This window comes from Microcaecilia unicolor, chromosome 7 (assembly GCF_901765095.1).
Source record: "Microcaecilia unicolor chromosome 7, aMicUni1.1, whole genome shotgun sequence".
Classification (NCBI taxonomy): Eukaryota; Metazoa; Chordata; class Amphibia; order Gymnophiona; family Siphonopidae; genus Microcaecilia; species Microcaecilia unicolor.
In genome coordinates, this window is record NC_044037.1 from 43,592,361 (window position 1) to 43,614,970 (window position 22,610).

The 22,610-nt window shown below is 40.3% G+C and overlaps 1 protein-coding gene across 1 annotated transcript in view; it reads right to left on the bottom strand.

Annotated features, from left to right (window-relative positions):
- Positions 1-22,610, bottom strand: part of SLC9A6 (solute carrier family 9 member A6) — a 77,730-nt gene that overhangs the window by 37,043 nt on the left and 18,077 nt on the right. Inside the window, 6 exon segments of the mRNA XM_030209137.1 lie at positions 7,103-7,215; positions 11,736-11,787; positions 11,790-11,811; positions 15,331-15,410; positions 15,715-15,813; positions 15,816-15,911. Of these exon segments, the coding sequence (XP_030064997.1) occupies positions 7,103-7,215; positions 11,736-11,787; positions 11,790-11,811; positions 15,331-15,410; positions 15,715-15,813; positions 15,816-15,911 (462 nt within the window).

Consider the following 22,610-nt stretch of genomic DNA (forward strand, 5'->3'; position numbering starts at 1 on the left):
GAGGATGATAAAATAAGGGTTCTGAACAAGTGAACAAGGGTTAGGAGTTAAAAGCAGAATCAAAAAGGTGGGCTTTTAGCTTAGATTTGAAGACGGCCAGAGATGGAGCTTGACGTACGGCTCAGGAAGTCTATTCCAGGCATAAGGTGCAGCAAGATACAAGGAACAGAGTCTGGAGTTAGCAGTGGAGGAGAAGGGTGCAGATAAGAGAGATTTACCCAGTGAACGGAGTTCCCGGGGAGGAATGTAGGGAGAGATGAGAGTGGAGAGGTACTGAGGAGCTGCAGAATGAATGCACTTATAGGTCAACAAGAGGAGTTTGAACTGTATGCGGAAACGGATAGGAAGCCAGTGAAGTGACTTGAGGAGAGGGCTAATATGAGCATAACGATACTGGTGGAATATTAGTCATGCAGCAGAATTTTGAACAGATTGAAGAGGAAAGAGATGGCTAAGTGGGAAACCTGTGAGAAGCAAGTTGCAATAGTCTAAGCGAGAGGTGATAAGAGTGTGGATGAGGGTTCTGGTAGTGTGCTCAGAAAGGAAAGGGCGAATTTTGCTGATATTATAGAGAAAGAAACGACAGGTTTTAGCAGTCTGTTGAATATGTGCAGAGAAGGAGAGGGAGGAGTCAAAGATGACCCCAAGGTTACGAGTAGGCAGAAATAGGTTTGATTCCTCATCCACCATTCACTGTGCAATTCTGACAGAGGTGCTTAACCTCCCTGTATAAGGATCAGAAAGTGTAATCATAAGATTTGTCTTGTGAGTTGATGTCTGCGCAATCATCCTGTAGTCCCCCCCAAGAGACAGCAATAACTTAAGAAGAAAAACAGCATATCAAGGAGTTAGGTTAAGTTGCAACAGTGATGGTAATAAAAGGCAATGCACTTCAGCGACTGAAAATCAGACTTCATTCCCTATGAGTAAGTGTTCCCCAGTAAGGCTTCCGGATGACTCTAAAAGGTTTTCACTCTAGGGTGCCCCATACTCGGCATCTCACCTCTCCAATAACATTTCAAACAACATTTCTACTACTTTTAGCCTCCAGCTAAGCAATACACCTTTCTTAGCTTGTATTGATGCGCAAAATTTCTATCCCTATGAAATAAGCAGCAACCAGGTTGTAAAAGGAGAGCATAATAGAACAGTATACAGATGGGTCTACACTGTTCCCCACAATAACTGGATCTTAGGATGACACCAAAACATGTGTCCCAAGGTAGCTCTTGTAGTTCTACACTTGGGGCAGCTACCATCTGTGTTTAGCTGGACTTTAAGATGGCTGTGGTGGCATCTGGGGTTTCAATGTGTAGATTGAAATCTCCCATGATCACCAGCCTAGGGTAACTCAGGGTCACTTGTGTAATCAGATCAAGGAGTTCTCGCACAGATGTGCTGTTACGAAGTGCTCAGTATACCATGAGCAGTCAGATTGGTTTCTCCTCTTCTAGCTTGATTAAAAGCAATTCTGATTCATTTAGCTGGGAGATGGCGATTCTGCGCAGTTTGATTGTATCGCAAATCAAGACTGCTACCCCTCCACCCCGCCTTCCTGGTCTTGGTTGATGTTGGATGTTGAAACCTGTTGACTGGTACACTAAAATGTCCAGTCCTATCCCCAGCCTGTTCACGCTTAGGTAAAGTGCTTCACCTTGGTCTCTGCACACGAACCCACCCACAGATGACCCTCCCACTCTCACTGTTGCCCTTCTCACTTAACGAATCGGGATACGGTCGTCTCTCCTGTCTTATGAAATTCTGCCTAGTGAATTCATTTCTTATCTCAACCTCCCAGTCTATCGAATAAGTCCTAACACTTTCCAGGCTTTCTCAGTGTGCACAGTAAAGAGAGAGTGGAAATATTGTAGGGCTAAAATTAAACCATGGTCTGAAAGAGACCAATCAGGCAGCTGGTAATAGCTAAATCTAAGCACTACTCTTGTGAGCCACGAACCAACATTTCACCTACAAACAGCAGGGAAGAGCAGGACTTTTTGAGGGTTTCCCCATTCTGAATCTCTGGAATGAAAACGCTTAATAAATCTTCAGTCACACCAGAAAAGCATGGGATGAATTAACTTCCAGTCCTATTCCATTCTAATTAACTTTTGTCATTGTCAAACCAACTCAAATCAAACAGATCACACAGAAACTCCCAAACAGGCCACAGTTAACAACCTGATAGTACGGAGCAGGAACACTGAAGCACTCAAGGGTCAGGATCAACAGTTTGGATATGGCACAAAATTTGACAGACAGTATACATAAGAATGGTAAGAAAGACAGTACAGAAGGAAAGTCCTGGAAGAAGTGCTGTGACAGAACCTGTGGCTGCAGGGAGGAAAGTGAAGGAAATCATGCTATTATGAAATGCACAGTCAGGTCAGGGAAGGAATGTTGGGGAGAATGGTAGCAAGTATTCAGTGATGCACACTGAAGGTCATGTAAGGAGGGGGACTGCACAGAAATGAAATTAGCTGGTCACGTAGAAGTTATGTAAATAACAGGGGTTGTCTCTAATGTAAAATACCTGGCACATAATATAGCATATCATACAGGTAAAACTGGTTTTTGGCAGAATTTGTTTTCCTCAAAAGTGTGTGGAGAGGTCTCCAAGCTACCTCTTGACTGACTTTTGCTAAACACGCATGTCTGGACTGTATCATTTTATGCACCTTCTGCCAAAATAGAAAGTGCTGAAGGGCATCACTCATTAGTGAAGAGCAATTATCAGGATTAGCAAGTGTTATGTTATAATCAGTATTATATGTATGCACTACCATTACTTATCATTTTTATAGCGCTACTAGACATACGTAGTGCTGTAACAAGTCATGCACATATTATCCTGGGTTGTACTTATTTATTTATTGTTGCTTATATCCCACATAATCCAAATGTTAATTATTCAGTTCTATGTGGCTCATGATAATTAAGACTAGAAATGCATACAATATATTTTTACAAGTATGAGGGAAACATTATGGAAATCACAATATTTTGTAATTCAGACAGAGAGACTGATTGCTGAGTCTCGGTCTCTCAGGGCTGATACAATACAACACTTTCTTATAATTATTATTATTTGTAGCATTTGTATCCCACATTTTCCCACCGATTTGCAGGCTCAATGTGGCTTACCATTTGCCGTAATGGCGTTTGCCATTTCCGGGTAACAGAATTACAAAAGGCATTGCATTAAGGTGCATACATACATGGTAAAGAATAAGTTATGGTATTGCATATTAGTTCCTGAGTGATAGATTGGATTGTAACAAACATTAGGTCATCGACTACAGAGAGACCATAATCGACATAAGGATTAAAGTGGTAGTGCTTGATCATTATTAACAAAGAGGTTATTCATTCAAGAGATAAAGAGTTCGGTTTTTCTAGTTCATGTGCAGTCTTATTATTTAGTGTTGAGGATGGATGTTATCGGTATGCCTTCTTGAACAGTTCAGTTTTCAGTAGCCTTCGGAAGATAGTTAGGTCTTGCGTTGTTTTTATGCTATGGGAACTGGTTATTTAATTCTCTACAAGTGTTGGTGGATGGGAATCTGGAGACTTTGAACCGGACTGTTTCGGACTGCCCAGGGATACCAGTTACCCCTTGGCGCCAGGTAAGAAATGTTCTTTTTACAGCACAGTGATGTGTGCGGCTGGGTTTCTCTGGGGCCACTTGATATCTCTCTTTTATTTTGTTCTGTTAGTTGCAAAGCCAATACAGGAATATAAAAATTTTGAAGGTGGTTTATTTCACTGAATAGTTTGGCCAAACACTTCTCACTTGCACTTTTGTTACTTCCATCTCACAGCTGAGCTGCTGTTGGTGGTGACAGGTTCTTCTGTTAACTTCCCTTCTGAAATTGTGTTATCTGATATTGTACTCCCTATAGCCCATGTTGTGAAGTATTTGGGGGTGTTGTTTGATTCAGCTTTATCTTTTAGGTCACAAATTCAATAGGTTGTGAAAAAGTCCTATGTTAAGCTGAGGTTTTTGAGTAAATTATGACCATTGATCCCTAGGGCTGACTTTCAAAAAGTATTGCAGAGTTTAGTATTGTCTGGCCTAGATTACTGCAACATTGGGTATGTTGGTTTTCCACCCGTTTGTATTCATTTCTTACAGATTGTTCAAAATTGTTCAAAATTCTATAATTTGTCTGTTAGATGGGTTATCTAAGAACAATCATATCACTCCTTTCCGCAAGAAATTGATATGATTGCTTTTGGCAGAGAGGATTAAGTTTAAGCTAGTTCATCAGAGCTTATACCATGAATCAGCTCAGTATTTGACCAACTGTTTGCATCGACATGAGTGCTTCACTCCAAAACTTTCTGCGCACTGGAAGAGCCAGATTTCTGGCCTTTTCAGATTATACAAGAAGAAAGATTTATTCAGTGGCTGGACCTGATGAATGAAATAAGTTGCCGGCCTTTATTAGGCAGCAGCACAACATTGCAATGTTTAAAAGACACAGGCAGTTCAATAGGAAGCGGAAAATTGTTGTAATGTCTAAACTATTACTGAAGCAGCAGCATTTGCTAACACAGACAGTTCAATAGGTTGTAGTGATTGTAAGATCTTTGTATGTTTTCTTTGACTGAAAGTAGTGACTAATGCGAGTGTGTTGTTTTGTTGTTCCATCTGGTACGTACAGTTGGTTATTGTTTAATTTAGTATACATTTTTATTATTATATTATTATATATGTTTGTACTCAGCTCTGGATAAGAGCGGAATATAAATTATAATAAAATGAAAATGAAATGAAACTGATCTGGGATTTGCATATGAGGATTCTGATTAGGTGGCAATTGAAACCTTGTTATTGAATATCAGTCTCTGCTAATATTCAGAAAAATCATGTAAAAATAACCTACAGATGGTATCTTACACCTGATAGGATAAGTCATGGGTTTCCTGGAGCTTCCCGATCTTTTGGCGGGGCTGTGGTAATCATGGCACCATGTTACATTATCTGGTGGACTTTTCCAATAGGCCTTAGCCTTAGGACAAGTGTCCACTTTCAAATCAGTAGACTGACAGGCATCATGGTTCCCTGGGATCTGGGTATTTTTCTACTGAATAAAGGTATCCTAGGGTTTACCGTTGCTAGAATGATACTGGTCCATCAATGTCTAAGTGCTGCTGGGCAGTTAGCTCTGGCAGCCAGTTGGAAGAAGCCTGGTATACCCTCAGTATGTAAATGGTTACAGAAACTTAGATATATTAATGAGATGGAGCATTTGACAGCTGTCATAAATCTGAAGTCAAATGGAAGGTTTGGGGCCTATTGGAAGATAAATAGTTCTGTACTATTGGAATGTGCCATCCTGTTCACGTGCACTTACATTTTGAAGAGATGGGGATTATGTTAACTATAAAACCAAACTTTGTAAAGTTGAGATACGATGAACAGGGTTGTTGTTTCTTTATATTTTCAATACATATAGATAACATGTATGCTTGACTGTGTGCAGTTTGCTTTTGTTCATTTGTATTGTGATTGCTTTTATGGTTCTAATAAAGCACCTCCTTGAAATAAAAATAAATAAATAAATAAAAACAGCGAAAAGAGGAAGGACACCAGGGAGAGAAAGCAAAGACAGAAGAGGAAGAAGAAGAAAAATAAACCCACCCAGACATGTTGACCTAGAAAAGCAAGCCTGGCATCCTAAAGGTTGGAAACTTTAATTGCCAGAAAGCAAAATATTCACAATTCCTCAGTGTAAAATATCCTGGGATCCAGTTCAAAGTCTCTCTGATCTAGCTAGAATTTACATGTTAGAAACAGCTGGCCTTTACTGGCTAATGTGACTTTTTTGCTACATAATTATTTCTCTCGTTTGTTTCTCTTGTATGTGGGACAAACCAGCCAGCACCGAGTTGGTATTTGGCCCAAAATTATTTTATGAACTAAAACTTTAAGAATTGCTTTTGGATATATTTTCAGAACAGATTACTACAATTTTCCATGGGAACTGTCCATCAGACTCCCTCGTTCCCACCAAAATCAACTGTTCACTCACTAAGTATGTGCGCTACAGTGAAGTAGTGTATCAGATTCAGCCACCATAGGTCCGGTCATTTACCCTCCTCCTTTCCCACTGACAGGTGGAGACCAGCCTTTAACCTGTGCGCGCGCCTCTTCTGCTGGCTTCAATCTGACTTCTCCATTGGCAGAGATCCATCATCTCATAGGACCCCCGGCGCTGAATGCTCAGATGTCAGACTGAAGTTGGAAGAATATGACACACATGTTAAAAAACAAAAATGCTGCTCTACTCTTGCCGCGGGGGAGGGGGGAAGGATTGTGCAAAATTTGGTTCAAAGTGCCTTGAAGATTGAGAAAACGTGAAAGTGCTCTATGACTATAGACTAAAAACTACTGCTAGGGAGACAGGGGCCAAACTGCAGTAATTGGCGTTCAAGAGACGACCTAGAACTAAACAACTCCATTATGTGCTCTATTTTTGTTCGTTTTACATGAATTATCTGTATTGTGCTGTTTATTTTTTTTTAACCCCTCTTTGAGTTGTTTATTTAAAGTGGTTAATCAAATTCAATGTTAGACTAAATATCTAGGTCAGTTTGGCAATTTATACATCCACTGAGAAATTGCTTGTCTATGCCAACCTTAAAATCACTGCAGGTTAGTGCAGCGGACTTTGATCCTGGGGAACTGGGTTTGATTCCCAGTGTAGGCTTGCTAAAAACACTAACGCACCTTAGTAAACAGGGCCCTTAACCCTCCATTGTCCCAGGTACAAATAAGTACCTTGTATATACTAAGTAAACCACTTTGAATGTAGTTGCAAAAAACAAAACAAAACAGAGAAAGGCGGTATATCAAGTAGCCTAGTGGTTAGTGCAGTGGACTTTGATCTTGGGGAACTGAGTTCGATTCCCACTGCAGCTCCTTGTGACTCTGGGCAAGTTACTTAACCCTCCATTGCCCCTGGTACAAAAGAAGTACCTGAATATATGTAAACCGCTTTGAATGTAGTTGCAAAAACCTCAGAAAGGCGATATATCAAGTCCCATTTCCCTTTCCCCTTTCTCTGTCTGAATAGGAACTTATGGCCAAACATACCTGGATCAGTAGCAGATATGATGGCACCATAGAACAAACAGTCTGTAAAGAAGAAATCCCCACCGAGTGTGCCTGTCGCTTTCATCATCTTTACAATGCCATACAAGACTGATCTATAATAAGAGAAAGAAACAAAATGATAACAAAATTGACTACCAGAAACTGGTAACTTCACCCAGCAGGCTGATTTCAAGCCCACTTCTAGGCAAGAGATTACATGTTCATTCTAATAAAAGGCTGGTTTCTAAGTACTACTACTACTTAACATTTCTAGAGCGCTACTAGGGTTACGCAGCGCTGTACAGTTTAACAAAGGACAGTCCCTGCTCAAAAGAGCTTACAATCTAAAATGCAAAATGTCAAGTGCCAAGTTAGGTCAGTCTAGATTTCTGAATAGAGGTATGGTGGTTAGGTGCCGAAGGCGACATTGAAGAGGTGGGCTTTGAAGATGGGCAGGGAGGGGGCCTGACGTATGGGCTCAGGGAGTTTATTCCAGGCATGGGGTGAGGCGAGGCAGAAAGGGCGGAGCCTGGAGTTGGCAGTGGTGGAGAAGGGTACTGAAAGGAGGGATTTGTCTTGAGAGCGGAGGTTACGGGTAGGAACGTAGGGGGAGATGAGGGTAAGGATAGGTAAGGAGGGGCTGCAGATCGAGTAAAGCTGTATCTTCAACATGGCAGATTTACTCATAGTTAACCAGTTCCAAAAGCAGAATTCTGCTCCAAGGGATGAAGGAGTTCACCTCCGGAGCTGGGAGCTCATGAGAAGGACCAGCTACTCTGCAGCTGGCATGAGCTGTCTTAGCTCTTGGTCTGAGAGAGGAGGGAGCTTCCTTTCCAGGCCACACTATACTAAACTGTCAAGACAAACATCTCCAGTGTCCATGCTCAAACTCTTACAATAATTAGTAATACTATTAATGCTAACACTCATTTACTTATCACCTTTTTGAAGAAATTCACCCAAGGCAGTGTATAGCAAGAATAAACCAGACATAGGCAAGGTCATCATATCAAATATAATATCAAAGAAATTATTGTTAGGACTGAGCATGAAATACCAAGAACAGTGATTGGTAAATCTTCACACCCTTTTTATATGCTAGAATGTTAAAAAAAAAAAAAAAGTAAAGTACAAATCAAAATACATTAATTAGGAGCTAGTTTCACTTATCTAAATCAATTCTATACTTTAAACATGAAACAATTATAGATATATTCAAAAAGTAAGGGATAAGAAATCAAAAAGGTTTGATTCCAGGTTTATGCACATACTGACTCTGTACTTGGTGGAAGCTTCCTTTACAACAGCAGCCATGAGTCTGTTTGAGTATAGTTGCTTTCTTTTCTATATTTTAGTTTATAATTATGGATTGCATCATCATAGTTTTTAATGTACATTTAACTTTGTACTTATTATTATAGTTCTTAGCAAAAGATGTGCTATTGTTTATATAAATTAATTTTTATGAATACTATTGACTACTTGTATTATCATGATATTTCTGTTCCGTTTTTAAATATTTATCTAATGCTGCACGTTTTTAAAAATGTGTTCCTAATTTTTACATATAATTCACATATATCTTAAATTTTTGTACTGATGTTATATTATATATTGCAGCTACTGTCCTCTAGAATATTCCATTGTGGAATTATCATAGGAAGCTGTGTCCTTGAGACTAACACTTGGTATCTGTGTTATTATACATTTTTTAGTTATCATTAATTTTATTTGCAATTTCTGTATTTTGAAGTTTTCTTATAAGTACATAACATAAGTAATGCCATACTGGGAAAAGACCAAGGGTCCATCGAGCCCAGCACCCTGTCCACGACAGCAACCAATCCAGGCCAAGGGCACCTGGCAAGCTTCCCAAACGTACAAACATTCTATACATGTTATTCCTGGAATTTTGGATTTTTCCAAGTCCGTTTAGTAGCAGTTTATGGACTTGTCCTTTAGGAATCCGTCCAACCCCTTTTTAAACTCTGCTAAGCTAACCGCCTTCACCACTTTCTCCGGCAACGAATTCCAGAGTTTAATTACACGTTGGGTGAAGAAAAATTTTCTCCGATTTGTTTTAAATTTACTACACTGTAGTTTCATCGCATGCCCCCTAGTCCTAGTATTTTTGGAAAGCGTGAACAGACGCTTCACATCCACCTATTCCACTCCACTCATTATTTTATATACCTCAATCATCGTGTTTTATTTTTATGTGCATAGACCTCTGATGCAGGCACCACACCAAAACACAGGCTGTGTCAGGTCCTTCAATAAAATTTGCTTCCTCCATTCCTGGGCTCCGCCTTTTCATTTCATCTGTGGCCCACTTCACTTCTTTTTGCTTTTACTTGTTCTATAATTTTCTTTCCCTTGTTCTATATTTTTCTTTCCCTCTGGTCTGCTTTGTTCCACCAGAAGTCTCCTTGGATCCTTGTATCAGAGTCTCCTCAGCCAATCCGGAGCTATGAGCATTACTAGTCCCACGTCTTTGAATTCTCTGAATTACCCTGCCTATCAAAGGCCGAGGTGGTAATACATAAGACGACGAGACTGTAGCCAAGGTTAAAGCAGGGCATCTATACCCACCAACTTGAAATCCCTTCTGTGAGAGAAGAGGAGGGGAACTTTTGCATTTAGTGATGTTGCCATTAGGTTCCTCACAGGATAACCCCAACACTGCACCTCTGTCTAGAAGGATAATAGAGAGATTCTCCATTCTCCCAGATCTATGAGATTCCTGCTTGGATAATCCACCTGTACATTTTCTACCTCTGCAACATGTGATGCTAAGATATTTTCCAGAGTCTCCTCTGCCCAAGTCATCATCATGGTATTCCCTCCGCAACTTTTCAACTTCTTTTTCCTCCTTGTTTCCACCTTGTTCTGCACTAGAGTCTGAAACTGGAGAAGTGCAAGATGAATTCCACGTCTCCAGTCAATTGATTGACTATTTGGACTCCTCTGAAAACTAGTGCTCTTCAGCAAATCTGCTCCACAACCAGAAAGACTGGCATTGGTGGTCAATAAAGTTCAGTTTGGTGCCTCTAGGGCCTTTCCTTCTTTTCAGCAGGTTGTCTGCCTGTACCCACCATTCCAGAGACTGTCTCACTTGTAGTGGAAGGGTAAAATCAAGTCCAGATCTTGATACTGAGGTGAGTGGATGTTATTCAAAAACACCATCCTGGAAGCTCAGACCAGATATATTCCACCTATTAAAAAAGGTGGAAGGAAGACCAAACGACAACCGGCACGGTTAAAAAGTGAGGTGAAGGAAGCTATTACAGCTTAAAAGAACATCCTTCAGAAAATGGAAGAAGGATCTGATTGAAGATAACAGGAAACAGCTTAAGGAATGGCAAGTGAAATGCAAAGTGTTGATAAGGAAAGCAAAGAAAAACTATGAAAAGATGATTGTGCTGGAGGCAAAAAACAGACAATGAAAACTTTTTTATGTATATTAGAAGCAAGAAACTGGTAAAAGATCAGTTGGACCGCTAGATGACAGAGGGGTTAAAAGGGGCACTTAGGAAAGTCAAGGCCATAGTGGAGAGACTAAATAAATTATTTGCTTTGGTCTTCACCGAGGAAGATGTTGGGAAAATACCAGTATTATTTTATTCAATGGTGATGAATCAGAGGTACTGAAACAAATCTCTGTAAACCTGGACGATGTAATGGTGCAATTTGATAAACTAAAGAGTAGCAAACTGTCAGGATGGATGGTATACATCCCAGAGTACTGATAGAACTAAAAAATGAACTTGCACAGCTATTGTTAGTAATATGTAATTTATCTTTAAAATCAAGCAGGATACTGGACATCATTGTGTGGTCTGAGGACATACCAACCAATGTAAAGTGTGATGTCATCAACCTGCAACACATAGCTCCATTAAGAGTATATAAGTTTTCAGTTTTAAGACACTGGCAGTACTGGGGGGTGATACACTAGAGAAAGGTGATAATCTATGCCTTGCAACATACAGTGCACATCCTTTGGGGGTCAATATTTAGGCTCCTGGCTAGTTAAATTGCTTGTCTGGAGATAACCATTAATTTTCAGCAACACTTAACCAATTAATGCCACTAAAAATTACTTGTTAGGGCCTAAAGCAAAACTGGCTATTTGGGGGGCGTTCCAGGTGCAGAGTCAGCAGTTGGCTGGTTAAGTGACGATATTCAGCACTTAACCAACAAAATCATCACATAAAAATCAGTCCTATCTTTATGCGGTGCCCTATAGCCAGTTAAGTGCTGAATACTGCACTTAACTGGCTATGGTTTAAACCGGCTCTGGAAACCCAGAAATTCAATTCCAGAGCCCACACATGGCCTGGCATTAAATTTCTGGGCAAAAAGCTGGCGGTGATCAGCAAAACGTTGACTCCTTTATTTTTAGCCAGAGTCCTTTGCTATAAACATTATGTTCTATATTTTTCCCCCTCTCTTTCTCAGTAGGGGGAGGGGAAGACTTCGTAAAGTGGAACTTAGTGAGTAAATATTGAACTACTACTGTTGGATTTTGGCTCAATAACAATTCAATAATGAATGTGACTACTGGGCAAACTGGAAGGACCATGCAGGTCTTTATTTACAATGCTACTCATCCTATCATCCATTTACTCACCCTATCACAAAACACGAGATAACTGTTCCAAGAAAAGCATATGCTAAGATAGACCGAGGTTTCTGAAGAAATGTCTCTAAAAGAGAGAAAGCACAGTGCATTACAGCTAGCTAATCTGAAATGGATCAATTTGAACACACTCACCATCCAATTATATGTGTATGGGATATACACTAAATGTATAGCTTACATAAAACTCTATTACGTTTACATTTACAAAGAAAAGCATAAGAGTGTCTCCATATATAAAAAACTAATTTTGTGCAGGACATCTAGGTTAGAAAAGAGGCATCTGAAATTTCTCAGGTATTTTACAAAGGCTAGCTGAATGTGGATCCTTTTATAAAATAGCAAAGGACATGCTGGAATATAGGTTTACTTTGTAGCATGACCAGAGGGAATATCCATTTTAACAAAAACACATCTTACTGTACCTGAATCTAACTCACCTTGAGGTACTACCAAAGGCATGTGGGCCAAATCCTAACAACAACTAAACATGAAATGACTTGGTTTTTTGTACATCTATGTGCCAATTCTGCCAACCTATACATATAAATTTTTAGCACTTATACATGCTAGTGGTGGATTTTAGAAACCTTGAGCTAATTAAAAAGCAAGATGAATAACTATATTTTCAAAATTTTGACACTATTTTACACACCAGGAGATTAACATCAATTAGTTCTCTCCATTGGTGTGAACCCCATGTCCGAATGAGCACTTAGTTGACTGCTATATCAGCTTCGGAGCACGTTCAAATGCTCATGTCCACATTTTTCAATGTATAGATGTATTCCCTTTTAAAACTGGAAATATGCAAATACTTTTAGATCCCACCCAAAACAGTCCCAAAATATGCCTCTTCCAAGGTACACAGCTCATGGATTTTATATGTTTAAATGGCAGCTTTATAAACAGTCAAAGTACTAGGGTCAAAGTACTTAAGTAAAAAATAAATGTATATTTTATTAAAGTACAGTGAAGAACACATTAAAACATTTACAGGGGTGAAAGTAAAAAGTTATTGCCAAATATCATACTTTTTGAGTGAAAAGTAAAGTACTGCAGCTATAATTAACATTTTTATCCCAATAACTTTACTGCTCTACAATTCAATCCACTTTGCTTTTAGTAAAACTACATTTTGAAAATGACTGTCACTCATGCGAGTGCGCTTGTGAGTCATTAATGCAGCACAGCTAAAAAGGTGTTAAACAACTGTACTGGCAAGAAGCAGAGGGTTCAGTCTGATAAGAAGTTCCTTCAAATCAGACCAGGCTGAAAAACTACTGATGTCTTCTGACACGGTCTGCAGGTGTTGATCAAAAGGAATCTGTCTGAAACACTTGACTTCCGTATAGCAAAGGATACTTTACCATCATCACTGTCATTATCTGCATTAGAAGGAGTGCTGTATAACTCATTTGCATCTTCATCTTCGTTTTCATTGTCATACTGTCCAATTACAGAGAAGGCTTTCACAAAGTTGGAATCATGTCTGCTGTTCTAACAGTTTTCGTCTGATGGCACTCTGTTTGAATATGTTAGAACATTAAATGTGTGGGAATCTTTCAGTCTTAAGGTCAGACAAGCAGACTTCCTCTCTAAAGACTAACAGTGTAGTGGACCATCACCCCAATGTAAAATTTTCCATGGGATTACCAGCAGTCTGTTGTGGTTGAGAGTTCTCTGTTCACCAAGAACTGCAGCTTCAGCTCTGCTTCAAAGTGACTCAACTCATCACTCAGGGCCAGATGCACTAACCTTAACGACCCTCTAACAACCCTTTAACGAAGGAATTCCTAACTGTTGCATGCATTAAAGGCCTTTTTCCTACGAAGCAAGCAGCTAACGAAACGGAATACAAAAGAGTAACTACCATTGTAATGTGGACGATTCGGGATTCACTAACAATACCGAGGATTACACCGAAACATTTACCGGGACATATTAAACGTATAGTCAGAGCAGTCATAAAGGCCTGAGCTGTCATCTCCCCGCTTCCCCCTGCACCTTAAATTCCAAGCTGGCATGTTTAAAAACAAAAGTGAGATAAACAACACCTCCCCGCTTCTCTGCTCTCCTCTGAAGCCAATTTCCCCGGTTCTGAAAACAACTTTAAGCTGCTCATGTCAGGTCCCCCCCCTCCCTTCTGTTTCCCCCAGCAGGGGGCAGGGCCCAGGTCTCTCTGCTGAGCTAAAGGGAATCACAGTGAAAGAGATCTTTTGTTAGAAGGGGGATTTATGAAGGACGTCCTTTTGGAGTCTTGAGGAGGACCTCTTCAACTGCACTCTCCTGCTAGGATCACAGAGCTAAATGCTCGCATGTCCCGATCCCCCCTCGCACGCCCCAATCTGACGTAAGCAACCTACGTAGGTTAATACATTTGTGTTGAGTTGTGGCTCTGCGCATGCTTTAGGAGCCGATACCAACGGGGATACAAATCTGTAATGCATTGTACTTTACAATACTGCACCGACACATGTGTGACTTGTTTTTTTGGTGCATTCTTCGTTTTTTCAAATTCGGTAAGCACTTTATGTTTTAGATTTTTTTACGTTTGGTTGATGCATCTGGGCCTCAGTTGGGCTGTAGTCCAGTAACAAATTCAACAAACACAGGAAACTCCCTGAACAGCAAAACTTAAGATGAGATGATCCACTGTTGTGTGATGAGGTTTGCAACAGCAAATCCTGTTCCAGGTTTTGCTGTTTCATTTGGTTTACCAAGGAAGCATCATCAAGTCTTGCTTCCGCTTTTACTTTTTACTTTTAACTGCAAGCATCAGATGTAACTGAGGTAAAAGTAGTAAAAATTGGTGAACTTATTACTTTGGTAAAAGTAAAAATGTTATCCTGTATTTTTTTTTTTAACAAGAAAAAAGTGACAAACTTTTACTTAAGTACAGTAACTAATCACATTTACCCCCGTTACTAAGTCATGCTAGCGGCTGCCGTGTGCTAATGCCGACACAACCCATTCACTTTGAGTGGGCTGTGTTGGCACTGCCGCGTGGCTTAGTAAACAGAGGGGTTACTTAGTAACTATACAAATACTGTTTATAAAGCTGATCTTCAGTGTTGGCCATTTATAAACTCTGCTATTTATATTACAAAAGTGGCACAAGGCTTCTAAAATGACCTTCATAATCTATAATCTGTTGTTGAAACAGAACCCAGCTGGGAGAGTCAGGGTCTTATTTGAATGCTATTGAGGACCTACAGGTATTAATTGCTCACAATGTGTAAAATAAAATCCACATAGAACATAACCTCAAAAGTGATATTACAAGCTAAGAGTGGGAGGAGCCCAGGTGACAAAGCCTGGCAGCAGAAAGAATGTATTCATTTGAAATTGGTGCATCCTTTCCATCGCTACAGAAATATGTATATACTTTGCTGAAATGCAGGAATATGAATCAGGGGTACACCTTCCATAGGTGAAATAAGATGTACTGTAAATACATGCCTCCAATGGATAAGTCTCACCTATTTTAGATTGAAAAGAATTTTTCGTGCATAGGATAGGGTACCTACAAAACCCTTAAGAGCCAGAAAAGTGAAAAGAAGAAAAATAAATCTGCGTGACATACCCGTTTCAGGCTGTACCCAGCATAAAAGATAATAGGAGGCAGCAGAATGTTGAAAAACACTTCCGGGTCAAACGTCACCTAGAAATAAAGGACCACATTTGAAAATAGTTCAACTGACACCAGGAGCCAATCGAACCAATCTTTAGATTGTTTCTTCCAAACAGGCCGTCAGGCAGTGAAGAGACCAGAGAGCCACCAAGTAAGATTTGGTCCTTAATTAAAACACTTCTTGGTAATAAGTATCACTTTGTTACTATGTTACCTCTTACCAAGAAGTGTTTATGATTCAAAGCTAGCCCACAAATACATTAAAACACAACACTTTCTAGTTATCATTACAATATTTTTGAACATGCTGATATTCAAAAAGAAATTTGTCTTACCTTCGCAGCATATCATTATCCTGGACATTATAGGCCGCCTGTGGACGGATTTCCCCCTTCAAAGAATATTCATATAATTTATCACTGACATTTACTAAAGCGTGGCAGGACTTGTCTGCAGTTTGCAAGTCAAGGTCGCATTGTTGATATCACTGGGAACGTGAATGCCATACCGAAGAACAACACCAACCAAAAGACCTGAAAAGACAGAAAAATAAAAATCACCAAGGATATTCTGCCTCTTTTCACACATTACAAGCTTCAGTTCCTACTTGCTCCTGAAGGTGGTGACCGTATACTACTACTATTTAGCATTTATATAGCGCTACAAAGCGTACACAGCGCTGCACAAACATAGAAGAAAGACAGTCCCTGCTCAAACAGCTTACAATCTAATAGACAAAAAATAATAATAAAGCAAAGCAATACATTAATATGTAGAGGAAAGAGGAGAGGAGGGTAGGTAGAAGCGAGAGGTTACAAGTGGTTACAAGTCAAAAGCAATGTTAAAGAGGTGGGCTTTCAATCTAGATTTAAAGATGATCAAGGATGGGGCAAGACGCAGGGGCTCAGGAAGTTTATTCCAGGCGAAGGGTGCAGCGAGACAAAAGGAGCGAAATCTGGAGGTGGCAGTAGTGGGAAGGGAACAGATAAGAAGGATTTATCCATGGATCGAAGCGCAAGGGGAGTAGGGAAGGACGAGTGTGGAGAGACACTGGGGAGCAGCAGAGTGGGGGAGCAGCAGAGTGGATACATTTATAGGTTAGTAGAAGTTTAAACAGAATACGAAAACAGATAGGGAGCCAGTGAAGCGACCTGAGGAGAGGGGTAGTATGAGTTAAAGCGACCCTGGCGGAAGACGAGACGGGCAGCAGAGTTTTGAACACGACTGGAGAGGGGAGAGGTGACTAAGTGGAGGCCAGCAAGAAGCAGATTGCAGGGTCTAAACGAGAGTGACAAGGTGTGGTGAGAGGGTTCTGGTAGAGTGTTCAGAAAGAAAGGAGCTGATTTTACGGATGTTGTAAGAACGAAACGACAGTGCTTGGCAATCTGCTGGATAGGAGCAGAGAAGGAGAGAGAAGAGTCAAAGATGACCCCAAGGTTACGAGCTGAAGAGACAGGGAGAATGAGAGAGACATCAACAGAAATAGAAAACGAGGGGAACGGGGAGGTGGGTTTGGGGGGAAAAATGAGAAGCTCGGTATATCCAACAGCTCACAATGGCAGCAGAGTACAGTCCCCCTCTCTCACCACAGCCTGTACTATAGAAATGTCCAGACCATGTTTAACCTCATCTGCTTTAGTTTCATGAATTCTTTTTTTATGTCTAGTTGCTTATTTGGAGGTTCTGTTTATTTATTTATCCTTTTCTACTCAGCTTTGCGTTCACATCTTAATATCTCCTTTTCTGTGCATCCGTGAAGGGACCCTGACTTTTCAAAACATATCATATTTCACTTTTACAGTGCTGGTTACATCATCACAGTTCATTTTCTGCACTTTAGCTATCCACTCCTTGTAAATCAGGAATACAGGAGATTTCGATATCTGGCCAACACAAACTTGGCAGCCAATACTAGTTGCTGAACCAGTTCCTTTTTACTACTCAAAACCCTATTCAACCTTGGAAGCTAGTTTTTTGATCTAGCTCAAAAGGCATAATCACAAAACTTTTCAACTGCCTTTTTTTTTTTTTTTTTTTTGAGGCAGTTGCACTCCCACCACATATGGATAAAGTTCCCATCACTTTGTGGCCTCTCTAATAGACCTCTTCATATTCACTCATTCATTTATGTATTTATATACCGTTTACACCTAAGTGGTTTACAGTGTCATTTTACAAGTGGGCTCACAATCTAAGTAGTACATTGTACTACTGTTGTACCTGGGGCAACGGAGGGTTAAGTGACTTGCCCAGGGTCTCAAGGACCATCAGGCAAGCAGGAGGAATCAAACCAGTTCCCCAGGTCCGCAACCACTACACTAATCATTAGGCCACTCCTCCGTGCCAGATCATTTCAGGAGGGGTGAGACAAATTGGAATTTATAGAAGAAATGCTTTTTGCATATGACAGAAAAATCTCCAAGAGCAGACAAGTCAGTAGGAATAAAATAAATAAACCAATAAATAAATGGGAATCTGAGAGACCCTATGAATCATGCATTTGGGATGCACAAGTCCTTAATCACATATCAGTTAGAAAGTTAAGAAACAAAACCGTTAAACAAGAAAGATGTAAGAGTAATAATGTCAGACGATTTCAAGATAGCTAGTCAATTAAATAAAGCATCCTGGAAGGCTAATGGTATGCTCAGTGGCATAAGTATCATTAGCGAGGAAAAAGGGGATTTTTGTCTCTTTGTAGATCTTTAGCAAGACCTTACTTTGAGAACTGTTTGCAAGGACAATGAGAGGCTAGAAGCAGTTCAGAACACATTACTAAAATGTCTATAGCCTACAATACCCACAAAAAAAGGTTTCAGACAATCAAAATGTCTTTGCTTATGAAAAGGAAAATAAAGGATATGAAAAAAATCTATACTGTAAAGCAGAGGAAGGTGAAATTTGCCATATTCCCTCACTCAGATTAGGCAATGTTTTCTGTTTCACTTTTATTATAGATCACTTGGCTTATCTTTTCCAAGGTCTACCTGGATCTTTTTTCCAGTACATCAATACTGAAGAGCTCTCTTGGGAATCCATACCTATCGTGGCCACATTCTGAGATGTTCCACAAAAAAAAAAATTCAGCATGATGTGGAGATGCAGGGAGGGAAATGCAAATAAACATGAGAAAACACAGTAAAGGTAGCGGTAACAAAAAAAAGTAACAGAAGTTAATCATGCTTGGGGCAAACACAGTGTGCCATGGTAAAGGCAGAAGTGGGGGGGGGGGGGGGGAGAATAGAAGAAATGAGGGAGGGAGTGTCAGTGCTAATCACTCAGATGAAACAAAGAGCCAAAAAAGAGAGAATAAGCAACAGGCTTCCAAGAAAGCTGGGGTAACCTGTACAAAGCAGCATCCATAAGCACAAGGCAACAATTGTTTGAACAGCCTTACTCAGTTTTGGATTAACCTATCACTATGCTGACATTATTAATTCATTTGGATTTGGATCACAGTTTTTTCAGCAGCAGCTCAAGGTGCGTTATATTTAGGCACAGTAGATATTTCCCATTTCCTGGAAGGCTTACAATCTAAGTTTGTACCTAAGGAAATGAAGGGTTAAGTGACTTCTCCACGGTCATGAGGAGCCACAGTGGGATTGAACCTCGTTCTCAGTCTACTGCTCTCCAGTCAAGACATAAACTCCATGAAATCAATGCTAGCTATGGTCAACAAAGCACATAAAACATACATGGTCTGATAAAATTCTTCTCTTTGGTAGCTGCTGTATGGATTACTACAAAGCTTGGTGGTATAAGGGCTTATGTATTGTAAAAGCCATAGAGGAAGACAGTGGAGGCTACCACAGTCAGAGAATTTAAACATGCTTGAAGTCAAAGGAGGACTGAACTTAGGTAAAACCATAGAAAAAGGATGGAATTTATATGTTCTTTTACCCAAAACAATAGAGAATCAAAAGACGGACAACTAGGGAGACTGGGGGGTTAAACTGGTCCTCGTCCACCATCATACATTATAGTTCAAATAGTGGCCCTTTGACTGAGACTGAAAACCTGCATATATAGAAGTTTAACACACTTCCACTCAACCCAACTGGGACGTGAAACTATTTAATCTAGCCAAATGGGAATTAAACTTCCTTAAAAAAAATAGCATCAAATCCCTCCCTCCCACAAAGAATATATGCTGAAGTCAGTCCCAGTTTTCAGCCAGAAAAACAGATAAGACACAGAGGTCACTGGGATGAGTCTTAGAAAACAAGACTGACTAATATGGAGTCAGGAGGGAATCAACGAGAGGGATTCTCGTATAATATTCTTTCTTCCTAATTTGCAGCAGGGTCCAGTTCAATCCATGATCTCAAACTTTTCCTATATCAAAATGGCTGCCTCCATGGATCTACAGAGCCCTAAGCCCCCCCTGCTGCTGACTTCTCTGGCATCAAGCATGCGACATCATAAAATGAACTGCATTCTGAAAGTTCAGGGTACCAGTGAACTGTCACACCATCTTCAGAGCTCATTTTTTGACAAATATATGCTATAAATTGGATTTTTAAAAGATAAGAACATAGTATGACGTGAAATGAGCATTTGGAAGCTGGATGATGGTTTGTTGTCACCTACTGGGAGGAGGGGAGCCATCAGTATATGAAAAGGATATTGAATGACCAAATAAGACAGAAGGAGTTTTTATTTTTATGCCTTTTTCTTTCAGAGGCCTTCACTTAATGCAGGTTATGTCAAACTCACAACTAATGATGGGCTGTTACAGCAGCTGCATTCATGGATAGGCGCACTAAAACATTTATCTTCCTTCTCTCCGTTATAATTACTTAGGAGCCGATGGGCCACACTACACATATTGTCCTCCTTATTCTCCCCATTAACCATTTAGGAGCCAAATTTACATTACGTAATTAAGATGTTAAATTTAGAAGGCGCATTTGATACTTTAGGCGAGGAAGTTCTGTGTGGCCCACATCCCTCTGTCTTCTGGGGTCTGCCTTGATACTCTGTTCTTTTTTAGGGGAGGAAACATCTCTGAAGCTGTTCGTCTGCAGATGTGGAACCAACATGCTGGCAGTAAAGAAGAAACACATTAGCTGCACTTTGCTAAAAGAACATAAATATATATTTTTCTGGGCGACCTCCTAATGGAAGCATTGAGAAATCTTGGCACATCTTACTTCCACTGAACACCTGAAAATGAATCTGAAGAAGGTTCAAGTAATAGCCTTGCTCTACTGCATCCTCAAAGAGGTGTCACACCAGTGGATTAAATGTCATAAATGTCACTCAAGTCACAGAACTGTGTGCTGTGATACAGGGATTCCAGGTTTGGATCTCTTCTGCTGGGGACAGTCATGCTAGGGTCCTCTGCAGAGACACTGTGCTCAGGCCTGGGGAGGAAGGATAGCTGGCAGGAGTTCTCAGGATGCACCTTAGCCAAGGTGCCCCTCAGGCTGTCAAGGGTTCCCGTAGCCTCCTCTGAACATGCTATCCAAAGAAAGCGTAAAGAGCCTGTATTTATTGACACTTGCAAAAGAAATAAAAAAACGCTGAAAACATCAGAATTGAAAAAAGAATGCAAGTTCAACAACTGGAAAGACAAATGGCCAATACATAAAAGATATCAATAAGAAATGTGACAACACCTATCAAGGCAATCACTGAAAACTAAAGCACTTGAACTCTGAAGAAATGATCTTAGCAGCCCAAGGCAGGCATTACAAACAAATTAAGCTAAACCTGAAAAATTTTCAAATGACAGAAATGTCCATTACGGCATAGCCAAAGATAAAAAAAACATCTAATCAGTGCCTGTAACAAAATAGCTCAACTGAATACAAACAGTGCCCATGATGACGTGGCTAAATTAATCCATGGGAATCTCTACAAAAAGTATGGTTTTACTATAGCAAACAACTATTGGGATCATTATCACTATTGACAAGGTTACAGAAAATAAGAAGGTCAATATCTTGCAGGAATTTAATGAAACAAACAGGCACTTGGTTCCCAACACTACTAGAATCACGGCCCTAGAAAACAGTTGTGGCAATACCCAGTGATGGCAGAATGATGTAAACAGCTATAAAAAAAATAATATACCATGATTTGCAAATGGACAGACTTTGGAGGGGAAAAAAAACTCAAATGTAACACCAATTGTGGACTGGAGCACTTGGAGCAATACCATTTGAACTCGTACAATACTGGAAATTTTAAATTTAAAAGACACAACCCCTTCAATTTTACCAAAAATACCCTACTCGGAACAGCATACATTCTTTTTTGTACTGTTTGAGCATAATATATAAAAAGAAACAACCGTTAGCATACAGTGATTCATTCTTGTATGCTAGCGTATAACCATAAGAATAACCAAACATAAAAGGGGCAATCTATAATCTGTATGCCATTTACACACCCCTTGCATGTGTACACACATCTAAGTGTACGCTTACCCACGAAAGTGACAGCAGGATGCATAAAAGTAACTCTTTAACAGCACACAAAACTTAAATAGTGAGTAAATGAAAGGGGTATCGCTTGGGTGGGGCTCCCAGTACTCATATTCTTGATGCATTTATTATTTTTATTGGATTTTTGTTCACACCTTTTCAGTAGTAGCTCAAGATGAGTTACATTCAGGTACTTTGGATATTTCTCTGTCCCAGGAGGGCTCACAATCTAAGTTTGTACCTGAGGCAAAAGAGGGTTAAGTGACTTGCCCAATGTCAGGCTTCTCACGGAAGCACAGGGTTTGTGAGCCCTTGGACCACTGCTGTGGCGCGGCAAAACCACCCCCAAACCAGAGGCAGGCAGAACAGGACTGGAACCCCGGACTGGAATTGCAGCAGAGGCAACAAGCTGGGACAGGCAGAGCAGGAACAGCTAGACTTCACCTGCGCTTGACCGCCGTTCCCCAGGAGTTGAGCACCTGGTGCAGGCGGCTGGCAGGACTTACAGGCCAGGGCAGGAACTGGATACCAACAGGAAACACACAACAGAGTCAGGACTAAAAGCTCCCAGGCAGCCACTAAGACAGAAACACAGACAGGTGAGAGTCAGGACTGAAAGCTGCCAAGCAGCCATTAAAAAGGAACACAGACACAAGACAAGGAAATGCAGACCAGAAACAAGACTAGGAACTAAGCAATAAAACCAAAGCTAACTACCACACAAACAAACTAGAACCAGGCAAGAAACTCAAACTAGAACGGACTAGGCAGAAGTGCACAGAGCACACCCACATACCAGGG